Source organism: Stenella coeruleoalba (assembly GCF_951394435.1).
Source record: "Stenella coeruleoalba genome assembly, chromosome: 4".
Taxonomy (NCBI): Eukaryota; Metazoa; Chordata; class Mammalia; order Artiodactyla; family Delphinidae; genus Stenella; species Stenella coeruleoalba.
The window spans coordinates 72,222,277-72,235,485 of record NC_137149.1 but is presented as its reverse complement, the minus strand read 5'-3'; the positions used below and the strand labels follow the sequence as shown (position 1 = coordinate 72,235,485).

The window sequence follows — 13,209 nt, the reverse complement described above, 5'->3', positions numbered from 1 at the left end:
AATGTTCACCAACCAATGAATGGGTATTTAAAATGTGGTATATCTATACAATGACTGTTAGTCAGCAATAAAAAGAAACTAAGTGCTGATGCATCCTACAACTTGGATGAGCCCTGAAAACATTGTGCTAAGTGAAAGAAGCCAGTCACAAAAGACCATATATTCTATGATTCCATTTATATGAAATGTCCAGGGTAGGGAAATCCATAGAGACAGAGAGCAGATCAGTGGTGCCAGGGTCTGGGGGTAGGGGGAAAGGGGGAGTGACAGTTAACAGGTATGGAGTTTCTTGTTGAGGTGATAAAAATGTTCTAAAGTTGATTGTAGGAATGATGATTGTACAACTATGTGAATACACTAAAAGCTATTGAATTGTACACTTGAAATGGGTTAACTGTGTGGTGTATGAACTGAACCTCAATAAGTGTGTTCTGAAAAAAAGAATATAGATTCTGGACCCAAGCTGCCCGTGTTAAAATCACCCTGGCAGCTCTGGTGTCCCGAGATAAGGATTTGGGTGCAAGTACTGTATTTGAGAAGATGTCCTAGGCAGTGTGGTCAGGACGTAGGGAAGTGAGACAGGAGAGGAAGGAAAGCCGGTAGAGGAGGCATTCATGAGTGAGTTACTGTTGGGGGCAACTGGGGCTCAGTCCTGCTGCCCCCTCCATAAGGCTATGGAGACCACAATTCAGAATGGTACCCCCCAAGCGATGAGAAAGCTCTGTTGTTTCTGAGTGCTGACTTCTATGCTTCTAACCAGAGAAAGGCCCCAGACAGGAGGAGAGATACACAGAGACAGAGACAGACAGACACAGAGGCAGACATGCAGGTACTTGAGGCAGGAAGCAGAGGGCACAAGAACTGTTCCCCAAACCTACAGGTGAACCAGTCCAGAATGACTGAACGAACATGGGCTGAACATAGACAGTGTGCTGATGGGAGTGTTCCTTAATCTCTCTGGCCCTCAGCTCCCTCATCCTTTGTATGGGGGAAAGAATAGCTCCTGTCTCATAAGGGTGATGTGGGGATTGATGAGTTCATGTATCTGCAATATTTCAACAGTCAAAAATACTCATCTTGAATCTTTCTCTATTTTTTGAACTTCTGACTTACCATGATCATTCCTCTTCTGCATGAGCTTGTAACAAGACAGAGAAGCAATGCATCTATTATGAGTTTCAAAAAGAAATAGAACCACTTCCGAGAACAGTCTTCTCATTAGGCCCCCTTTGTGTTTGATCAGCTCTGAATGGCTGCCTTTTGAAATACGCCATAAGCTTTGTTAGCGCATTATATGCCCATCCCAGCAAGTTCTGTTATTGGAGCAACTCTATGATCTTTCTCATTCTTGCTATTCTATTTTATGGAAACTGTTGTTGGGATTCAAGTGAGAGCGGTTCGTCACAGTACTCTGTTGTGTTTTCCTTTGTGTCTCCTATTTTCCCAAAGCTGCGTTCAGAGGACCCTAGACCCTGGGGAGCTTTCTTTTTGTGAAACCTCTGCAGTCTAGTGGTTGAAGCCAGTGGCTGCAATCCCAGGCAATTCTGAGTTCTGCTTCTGTCAAAGGCGTTTACACTCAATGTGTTTCATTGCTCAGGGATGATTGAAACAGCCCAGTTGGTGAACAGCCAGGGGGAAATAGGGTTAAAAAACAACAACAACAACTACGTTACATGAGCTCAACCTGTCACGATTACAACTCACTGTAAAGATTTGTTCAGCGAAGCAAATATCTCTGGATTGTTTCAGGCTGTGACTCTTCAATTAACCTGACATTTCACAAGTCCAGAAGGGCCGTGGATGAACTCTTTACTTCGCTTCGGGATATTGCTGGAGCTCGGAATCTCATGAAACAGTTTAAGTCTGTATATGTTCCTGGAAATCATACCCACCAGGCAAGTACATATGTTTTAAAGTAACCGTCTAATCTGTGTTGTGTTTTTAGGATTCAGAGACTGAAAGAAAAGTTTCCATTTTAACCTCTCTAAAATGAAGGATCTGTTCAAGATGAAATCCAAGGCCCTTGTAGTCCAGAGTTCTGGGTTGCCCTGAATCTGAAAGCTTCCCAGTTTGTTTGTATTTCAGGCTCGATGCAGTGAGATGAGCACTGGATTACGGGTCAGTGCTGCTTTATAACTGCCCCAGAGCTGTTCTGTCACCTTAAGCAAGTCCCTAAGCGCCAGATGTGGGGTGGCCTTAGTGCCCACGTTTCTGGATCTAAGAGTAGCAAAATTACCTAATAACGTTATGGCAAGGGAAAAAGAAGCTGATGCCAGCAAAAATGTTTGTTATTTAAAATGCCCCCACCGCTTTATTAGGAGAGTAGGAGAACCTTGCAAGGATGTTTTGACCAGGGAGTAGGAAGACGGTATGAGAATCCAAGATTGAAGGGGTAATTGCTCTATCAAAACTCCGTGGGGCGAGGTGCGGGGGAGGCACGGGGAGGCACGGAAAGACCCAAAGGGAAGATGAAGGGGTGAAGGAAAGCTGGGGCCATCGAGGCTGGGCAGTCTCTGTTGGACAAGGAAGAGACACCCCGCAGGTTCCTGGTGGCCAGAGGTGAGCTTTCAAGGAAGAACAGATGTTTCTGACAGAAAAGATCATTGGGTTTTGCTGTGGAGTGTGTGAAGGAATCTTCTCTTCCATCTCCCCATGAAATAGTCAGTAAAATTCGCTCCATTTGCTAAGGCTTTTTGGAGAGTTGAATGAGCTGTTAGTGGCGACTAGGACACAGTGAGGGGTTCAGCTTGAGGGTTCTGACTCTCTAAGGTGGGCATGTCGACAACAGCTAAGGTTACCTGCTACCACCTAGCAAAATCCAGATTCTTCCTCCCATATATTTGTATAGTAGCTGATACTTGAAGAGTCCCCTACATTTGGTTTTCCCTTTGATCCTCACGACAAGTAGGCCAGAGAGGTATTCTCATCCCGAGACCCAGGAAGCAGGCACACAGGTGGGCCAGGGCCTGACGCCAGGTCTTTTCTGCCAACCCAAAACCTCCCTGCTTGCAGCACCGTGGTTCTCCTGGAGGGTCTAGGAATTATGACTGATAATGCTGATCTCAGATACTGAAATCACCCACCAAGACACAAAAGACCTTAGAAATTGGCACTCAACTTAGTAATATAAATTCCCATCTTTTGTCCAATGATCTGAGAACATCACTACCACGAAATACAGATAATATCACTCAGATTAAAAAAAATCACTCAGATAATTAATCAGTTGTAGTTTTGTCATGAAACAATTACCAGTCTTAAATATGGCAGTATGGACTGATCCTAGAAGACGTGATAGAAATGTTGACATATGATGAAGTTTAGACCAAAGGATATCAAGACACAAGTGGCTGCTATCATTGGCAAGGGGAAGATAAACCACTAAATTAATGAGGCTTTTCTGTTTTGTGATCATCATGGTGACTAATTTGGCCAACTTCACATAAACATGTATTAGCTATAAATCTTGGGCATAATAAGGACAGTGATAAGTTTCCTAGACTTTATCTCCCTGCTAGCAACACAGTTGCTCCAGACCTCAGAACCCTGTCTGAGCAGCCATCGCCTTTGGAAAATGAACTTTCCCTTGTTGCATACACTTCCCTTACAGTGAGTCAGTAACATCAACTCGTTCACCAAAAATCCTAAATGTCACTGAGTGGAAGTGGGTTCAAGGCAGGGAGTATATGTGTATCTTGAGGAGATTAAATAATAATTATACAGACACTTAGTGAAATGCTGTGCAACCAATAAAATGAGTGGAATCTAAATATACTTGGCAAGGACTGTATTTGGGTCCTTGTCCTGGGCTCTGCTTGGAGAATTCAGAATAAAACGGGTTCATGTTCTATTGGGTGTAGATGTACATCTATTGGGTGTAGATGTAGATCATTATGTAAAGCATTATCCTATTTTTGTTTAAAAATAAAAAGTACATGGGTGTATATATTTAATAAGTCTTTAACATTTTAGGAAAATTTTATAATGGTTACATGTGGGGAACAGAAAGGGTTAGATGCACAAGGAGGAACTCTGGCTTCTTGCTTTATACTCACATATGTAGAGGAAGAATTTTTGATGGGATTATGGATAATTTTTACCTGTTTGAATTTTTCAACACTTTTTGAACTTAAAGACGTTTTCAGGACTTCCCTGGTGGCGCAGTGGTTAAGAATCTGCCTGCCAATGCAGGGGACACGGGTTTGAACCCTGGTCTGGGAAGATCCCACATGCCGCGGAGCAACTGAGCCCACACGCCACAACTACTGAGCCTGCGCTCTAGAGCCCACGCACCGCAACTACTGAGCCTGCGTGCCACAACTACTGAAGTCCACATGCCTAGAGCCCGTGCTCCGCAACGAGAAGCCACCACAGTGAGACGCCCGCGCACTATAACGAAGAGTAGCCCCCGCTTGCTGCAGCTAGAGAAAGCCCACACACAGCAAGGAAGACCCAATGCAGCCAAATAAATAAATACGTGCATACATATATACATAAATAGATTTATTTAAAAAAAAAGAAGAAGTTTTCAATCACAGATGGAAGCCCCTTGAGGACAGGGATTTTGATCTGGTTTGTCCACTGCCATATCTTCAGTGCCTAGAGTGGTATCTTGCACGTAGTGGATACTCGATAAATATTTGTTGGGTGCATCTTAAATGTGCTACATGTATTTTTATCACATGTTGGAGGATTTGTTGGGACAAAAATGTGTATAGATAGAAAACAACAAATGTCCAGAGTAGAAACAGAGTCCAGCTTTGTTTAGCTTTGAAGATGTACCTTGGCTAGGCAACTTTCTGTCCATCCCTTCTCCCAATTTGGTCCTCAGCTCCAAGAAAAAACTGTGCTTTCTATCTAGCTCCATGCTGTTCCTACACAGAATCTAGTTGGGATGTCCCGGGCTCCCTGGGACCAGTGCTATGTATCGGGCTCTCTCCCCTGGATCTCAGGGCCCCTACCAGCCCCAGCCTCCCTCCCAGGTACCTCTCTCCTGCTCCGATGCAAATGAGTTGACTCTTAGAGCCACTCCTGTTTCCACTCCTAGCCTGAGGCACTTCTTATTTAACCTTCATCCTTTAGCCCTTTCGGAAAATGTGTCAGTCACAGCTCAGATGCAGAAAGCAGACATCACTCTCGTCATTTTAAGGAGAGCAGGATTCCATACAAGAAATTAAGTACATGTAAAATCTTGAAAGAGCTAGAGGAGTGGGATCTAGACTAGGTCTCCAGAAGTGAGCCCAGAACATCACCACACACGTGGCCCTCCAAGGAAGCTAGTACCTCTGCCACAGCCAGGAGAGTGATGGGGACCGTGAAGCTGCCCCTGAAGCTCTTTATTTGAAGAACACACCACCAAAGCTGGAAACAGCTTCTGGGTTTGCTCACCACGGTGCATGCAGAGCCCAGCACAATGCTTGCCACCTAGGGGTGGGTGGAGAGTGGATGGATGGGTGGGTCCTGGACTGTGGGTCTTATCCAGAAAGGCATTTCTTATGTTCTTAATTCTTAGTGAGAGGGAGGTTAGCATGTACGTTAACAGCAACATTTGGGTTCATAGCCCAGCTCTGCTCCCTACTAACTGTGTAACCTTAGGCAAATTACTTCACCTCTCTGTGCCCAGTTCCTCTTATGTAAGCAGGAGCTAACAGTAGTAGCTCCTTCATAAACGTGCTCTGAATAATATATATAAAGCTCTCAGGATAGGAGCTGACACATAGACAGTGCTATGTAAGCATTGTCTCTAACAGTTGTAGTAAAGGACAAAATAGACCTTCTCTTTGTCCTCTTTCGTAGCATTTCATCATTTCCTTTATTAGGAGATGGCCTACACAAAAAGGGAGTCATTCTTAAGCGGACTGTCCTGTTAGCTGTGGCATTTGGTCAGAGTCTACTGCTGACACCCGTTTGTTTGGTAAAGTCATGTTTGTCCATAGACTCTGTTGACCGGAAACATAAGCCCCAGTTTTGCGTGTGCAGCAAGTCTTCTTATGCTTTCATTTCTTACTACAAATGTTCCAGTTTAATGGGAGGCTTAACCTCCTTCCTAAATGTCAGTGTTTGATGTGCTGCTGTTTCTCAGATGACTCAGGGCAAGGAGCTTATGAGCCCTTTCAGACAAAATATTGCACGGCTCTTGCATGACGGGTTTTGGCAGAAGTCTCAAAGTGCTGTGCTTCCCTGGAGGAAACTTCCCACAGATGCGCACTGTCCTCTGTGCCTCCGGCATGTTGAACCAGAGCCTTTAGAACCAGCAGGGCCCAAGGAGGCCTGATTCATCTTGTGCCCGGTGAAATATGCGCTCTGAACAGTCTGTAGGCCCAGTCTCTTCATCAACATCAACAATCCCCAGCTCTGGCCACCAGCTGGTCTTTTGCAAGCACTAAGCTCTGTTCTTCTTCTGATTCTATCTACCTCACCCTAGACCTGCTAGCATCCTTTCTGAAAGGCTCTGCGTGAGATAGGGCTATGCTGGGGGCCAGGAAACTTGGCTCTGTCCTGTAGTCTAACTTCTAACTGCCTGTGTGAATTCAAGCAAGTTAATTAATAGCTTTGGGCTTTGATTTCCTCATATTGAAGTTGAAGGGACTTTAATCAAAAGATATTTTAAGTAATCTGCTGCTGGTTTGAAGGATGGATGGATGGATGAACAGATAGACAAATGAACCACTTTTTAATCTGCAGCGCAAACCATTTTCCTTAAGAAGATGAAAGGAGAAAAAAAATCAGTCATACTGCAGCAAAAAATAAAAATAAATAAGCCATGGAGTAGTCAAAGCTAAGACCAGTTTTGAACAAATGTTTTTCTGTACAATCTTGGATTGAAACAAAATAAATACTCTCAGTACAAATCTAGTTCTGAGAACTTGGTTGTTCAGAGTCGGTTTTGCAAAAAAGAGAGAAGCATCTGCAATAGCAGGACCAAGAGAGGTCCTGGCTGCACCAACACCAACCAGCAAAGCCAAGGTCAGCAGCATGACTGTTGGGGGTGTGATTGTGGCAACAACTCCAGTTTTCTCGGAAATGGATATCCTAGGCCAGGGGTCCCCAAACTATTTGGCACCAGGGACCAGTTTCATGGCAGACAATTTTTCCACGGGGTGGGGTGGGGGGGAATTGCTCAGGCAGTAACGCGAGCGATGGGGAGCGGCAGATGATGCATCGCTCGCCCGCCGCTCACCTCCTGCCGTGCGCCCGGTTCCTAACAGGCCTAGGACTGGTACCGGTCCGTGTCCCAGGTGTTGGGGACCCCCGTCCTAGGCCATCTTTAAGTTGCGCCAAATTCAAGAAGCTGTTGGGGGTCTTCCCTGGTGGTGCAGTGGTTGGGAGTCCGCCTGCCGATGCAGGGGACACGGGTTCGTGCCCCGGTCCGGGAAGATCCCGCATGCCGCGGAGCGGCTGGGCCCGTGAGCCATGGCCGCTGAGCCTGGGCGTCCGGCGCCTGTGCTCTGCAACGGGAGAGGCCACAGCAGTGAGAGGCCCGCGTACCGCAAAAAAAAAAAACGAAGCTGTTGGAGTTAGACTAGTTTCTCAAAATTGTCTCTGACTTATGTGTAATGTCATCAACTGTTGCTATGCTCAACACCTTTCTTCAAGAGTTGGAATCAGGTCAGTAAGAACTTTCTAGATCTAATCATATACCGCAAAAGAGTAACCAGAGACATAGAAACAAGTATTTTATTTTTCATATTTTGATTAACTCTGGTATATTAAAAGCCCAGTTTGTTCTGGAACAGATATTGGTCATTTAAAGAAAAAAAGAGAGTTTCTGATTTTTTTTGAAACTTCATCTATTTCATGTGTAACACCCATGGGGGTCTCATTAGGCTCTACCAAACCTTCAGGCTAGCCTCATGAGACTGTCATACAGGGCCACACTGTGATTTTCATTGCCCTTAGCACTTTTACCTTCATGGCCCTCTTCCTGTATCAAAATCTCTATATATATATATTTATGTGAAGAAATATTTATTAAATATTATAATAAAAATTAAATATATTTATTTGATTACTGAATATATTCTTATATTTACACATATGCAATTACATATATAATTATATTATAGTTTCATTGGTATAGAGACAAATAATATTATATATCAAAACATTATCTTTGGGCTTCCCTGGTGGCGCAGTGGTTGAGAGTCCGCCTGCCGATGCAGGGGACATGGGTTCGTGCCCCGGTCCGGGAAGATCCCACATGCCGCGGAGCGGCTGGGCCCGTGAGCCATGGCCACTGAGCCTGCGCGTCCGGAGCCTGTGCTCTGCAACGGGAGAGGCCACAACAGTGAGAGACCCACGTACCGCAAAAAAAAAAAAAAAAAAACATTATCTTTGACCAAAAAGTTCATTTTTTTCTTCTCATTTTAAAAGAAATCAATCCATTTTCATGGGTCGCTAACAGTCCTGTGGGCCCTAGGCATCGTGCATTCTGTGCCTAGTAGATAAGTCATCTCTGTGGTCATAGCCCCCATTTTCACCCGTCTGCCCAGGACAGGAACATAGCTCGTGGTAGGGAACAGCGGGCATTTTTCTCCTCTCAGGTAGTCCTGTGACCATCATGAAGCAGTCCATGCAGCTACCCAGGAGCTGTTCGGTTTGGTCCTGAAGTGACAGCTGAGCAGTGAGGGAACTAGACTCACATGGAGGGAAGGGTAGGGGCAGGAGTCCTCTGGCTTAAAACCCTCATATCCTATAGGAGCCAATTTCTCTGAAACAACTCCACTGACATGACTTCCAGCATTCCTCCAAGGGCCATGGCCAACCACACAAGAGTCATCATACTCAGAGCAGCCCAAAGCCCTGGCTTTCTGTCCAGTATTTATAGTTCCCCCAGTCTAATGCAATTTACTAAGCAACGGTCATTTTTATCATAAGCAATCTTGCCTGGCTAGAGTTTGACATTCTTCCCTTATCAGGTTTCCAAGGAAACAGAGCTAGAAAGTTAACCAAAGGTCAGATTCTTATGTAGAAGGGAAGAGAGGTTTAATAATCCTTCGCCTACAACAAGCAACCTGCCAGTTATTAAGGAAATAGTTATATTAATGTTTCAATCCAGACTTTACGGTGTGTCTGTGGCAGAGACGATGCTATACATGTTCCCCAAACTCCATTTCCTTTTCCTTCTGGCATAGTTAGACCACATTTTCCAGATTCTCTTGCAGGTAAATGTAGGTTTGTGACCAATTCTGGCCAATGAACAATGGGCAGAAGTAATACAGCTCACTTTCAGGCTGAACCCATAAAATCTCTCTGGAAATCCTCCATACTCGCTCTCTTTCATCCTCTGCTGATGAGATGCAAAGGCTTCAGTGTGGGATTCCAGTGCCCTAGGGACTGGTGGGGCTACCCTATAGCAGGAACCTGGGTGTCTGAATGACTGTGTAGGCCCTGCACCGTAGGGCACAGACCCCTTCCTGCCAGCACACGCTGGATGTGGTATAAGCGAGAAATAAGGATGAATTTGTCTGTGTTTTTAATTCCTCTCCTTCCCCCCCTGAAAGATGAACTAACAGTGAACGTTTGATTAGGAAAATTAAATTACTCTGGTTAACACTCTTATGTAGACAAACTACACGACTAATCTCCCCTCTGGTCCTTTTTAACATGTGAGGAAAACTTGTGAGCAGGGCACTAGGGCAAGACATCTGTCTCCCCATCACCACCTTCTATGGTCCTTTGCTGAGAATTGGGTAGCTTCTGGCTGAATAGAAAATTCCATGACAGTTAGAGGATCGTCATCTAAGAAGCTACTGCCAAAAGCTATTCATTTCAATCAGATTTCAGTGACATGATTTGGGGCAGAAAAAAGTCCAAACTAAGTGAGGAAGGAGCCAAAAGTTCTCATGATTAAAACCCTACTTGGGAAAACTGAGAAATGTGTTTGCTAAGAAGTCACGAGACTAGTACTGCTTTGTACCTAAGAAAGTCTTTTCCCAAATCGTGCTCTTTAAATGGACAATGTTATTTAGTGGTTCTGTGCTTAGTCGTTTTAAAGAAGAAATTGGAAAGCTGAAATTGGAGCAAGGGAGAGAGCAGGATCCCTAACCCTCTACGCTTCCTTCTTTCCCTGTCTCACAGTCTACATGGGGGCTTCTGGAGCCCTGAGAGCAATCCTGTCACCCTGGTACACTGTACTTTGCACAGAGGAGGCCCTAGGCATAGTGTTTTAGCTGGACAACAGGACCAACTTTTTCCTATACCTGAGCTCTTCTCAGGATCACTACTCTTCCTTCTTACAGAAGGTACATCTTACGGGGAGCAATTGCCTCTTTTGTTTTCTGTAGGTTGGGGTATACTCTCTCCTGTCTTAAATGTGACAGCGTATATGTACTTCTCTGTGGTTCTGCTTAATGTTATTCTATATAACTATATGTAGACTAATAAAACAAATAACTGTAAACTCCTGGGAAGAAGAAATGGCCTTTTTATTTCTTTATCTTCCCTTTGTGCTTTGTATCAGTTAGAATTGCATTCAGTTGCAAGTAACAGGATCTGAAACGTAAGGCTTAAACATGCAAGGTTTTGTCTTGTCACATAAGTAGGTCCTGATTCAGTACATCCGTGTTATGTTTATAGTGGCTCCACCAGTCTCCACTGACCTGGGTTTCTTCCAGCCCTCTGCTCCAGTATCTCTAAAGAATGGCCCTGTCTTACACAGTGGCTGCTGGAGCTCCAGTCATCACTTCCATGTTCCAGGCAGCAAACAGAGAAAGGGGAGGAAAGCATACCCTTCCCCTTTAAAAATAGAAGACTTCTGAAAGTCCCACTCCCCTTCTACTTACATCTCCATTGCCCAGAACTTGCAGACCCAACAGCAAAGAAGGCTGGAGAATGGAGTCTTTCAGCCAGTTGATCATGTGCCTGTCCAAAAACTGGATTCTATTTCTAAAGAAGCAGTCAATGAATATTTGATGATAATGATGATAAGGTAGCAGAGTATTGGCCAAAGGACTTCTCCATGGAGAGCAGTTTAAAGAGATTAAAGTTTAAGAGATTAAATATCCGGAAAGGCTGAGATGGTAGAAAAGTTTTCAAGACAATTTACTCAGGGAAGAGGATTTGTAGAATTCAGAGGCCATTCCATGACCTTTTTTTTTTTTAACATTGAAAATATTTATTGGATTGTTTTATGATTCCAGAAGTATACCTGTCAATTTCTAAAATGTAGAAAAAAAAGAAAATAATGTCCCCTACTCCCAGAACCTAGAGTTAGCCCTTGTTTACATTTTGGTGTGCTTTACTCGAATCTCTTCCATGCATAAATAATCTATTAATTTTGAACAGGTGGGGGAAAAAAAGGCCATTCTTGCCGTGTGTGTGTGTGTGTGTGTGTGTGTGTGTGTGTGTGTGTGTGTGTGTAGTGGTGTTTTAACTGTGCTTTTTAAAAAAAGAATATAGTGAAAAAGCTTCCTCTCACCTTTGTCCCTTGTCCAGTCCCCCACTCCATGATCGCTGCTCATGGTGATTCTGTATATCACACCAGAGTTTATTTTTTGCATGTTTCAGCAAATGCAAACTTTCATATTCCCTTTGGCACATTTTACACAAACGCCCATCATACACACTGTTCCTCACCTTGCTTCTTCCACTCACGATTTATTCTGCACCTTGCTTTTTACCATCAGCACAGAACTTCCCTCTTCGCTTCCATAGCATTCCTTCGTGTGGATGTATCCCATTTATGAAAGAGCTCCCTACTGATGGGCACATGAGTTTCTAATCTTTTGCTATTATAAACCATAAACAGTCCTTTGTGGATCTCATTTGAATATATTAGCATATTTGTAGGATAAATTCCTAGATGTGGAATTGCTAAGTCAGATGCATTTGTAACTTTGATAGATATTGCCAGATTACTCTCTACACCGATTGTAACAATTTACACTCCCACCAGCAGTATATGAGCGTGTCTGTTTCCCCACAGTCTCATCAAAAAAGTATACTTTCAAACCTCTGTATTTTTGCCTGTATGATAAATTTTTAAAATCTATGTTGGTATTAGGAAGATTGACTCACAGTTTTTGGTTTTTTCAGTTTCTGTGTTATCGGTGTCTCTGCCCAGTACTTTCCCTTTCGTGAGCATTTGCCTCTGAGATCTCTGGGCACGCAATGGTCTATTTGACTAATAAGCAGAGGAGAGCTGCACCCTCAACTCAACAGCTGCTATTTCTCCCTGCATCTTATCCTTGATAAATGCACCAGTTCCCTTCTAGCTAAACGACTGTTTATGATTTTGATGGTTTATACCCTGCTATATTTCTAAGGTATTTCAAGTAAGAAAGTTGGAATAAGGGGGAAATAAGAGTAAAAAATGACTACGAAAAGCAAGATGAAGCCAGAGGTGAAGTTAACATACCAGATATCCTCCACACTGGCTAGAGGCCGGTCACAGATTTGGCCAGTGCAAAGACAGGAACAGTTCATGACATCTCTACAGTGCTGTCATAGCCTGGCTGTCCTGAGCCTGTAACAGATATAGCAGAGTGCTTTGAGGGAAGACATTCCTCTTCCTTCACCCTTCATGCTCAAACTGGGCTGCCGAACGTATCTGGAGCAGCAGAGGTAGCAACAAGACTGGGAGGAAGGTGGTCCAGCCGATGCGAAGGGAAGGAGAGAGGAAAAGCTTGGTAGTGAGGAGACACAAGGAAAGAGGTGGGGGAACATGCTTGGAATATACATTGGTCAGAGGCAGCTGCCTCCAAATACTACCTAAATGTGGATAGGTTTAGCACCATTTACCAAACTGTAGTTGCTGTAAATTCACATCCGCTTAATTCTACTGAAATTCTCATAGTCTGCGTGGCTTGCTTTCTCTAAGCCCTGACCTTGGTCAGATTTCTTTGGGCATCTTGGCTGCTTTTTCTGGCCAGTGTGTACTTGGAGTTGACCTCTCTAAAAGACGGAGGGATTGCTTTGGACTTGGATAGTGACAATACATTGTAAGAAAACATTCGGGATCCTAGCAGAAGGGAGCATAATTCTAAGAATGTTTAGGAGATTGTCTTCCTGTCTATATCAACTGACAATACTTTGCTTTTCAGTATACTTCATGCAAAAAATTGTCACTTTAAATCTAGATTGAAAAATTAGCCATACTAGGATTATAGCTCTGGTGAGAGGCATTTGCTTATGGAAGGGAGTGTGAGGAATAAAAAATAGTGCTAGTGTAGTGGGATAAAAGTTTCCCCCCAAATCATTGTCATATTG

The 13,209-nt window shown here is 43.8% G+C and overlaps 1 protein-coding gene across 2 annotated transcripts in view; it reads left to right on the top strand.

The window, feature by feature from the left end:
• The window catches only part of SCFD2 (sec1 family domain containing 2), a 398,472-nt gene that overhangs the window by 357,118 nt on the left and 28,145 nt on the right, over positions 1-13,209 (top strand). For both annotated transcript variants that reach the window (XM_079920247.1, XM_079920248.1), the window contains exon 6: positions 1,750-1,895. In XM_079920247.1, coding sequence (XP_079776373.1) covers positions 1,750-1,895 — 146 coding nt within the window. The remainder of the gene's footprint in view (positions 1-1,749; positions 1,896-13,209) is intronic.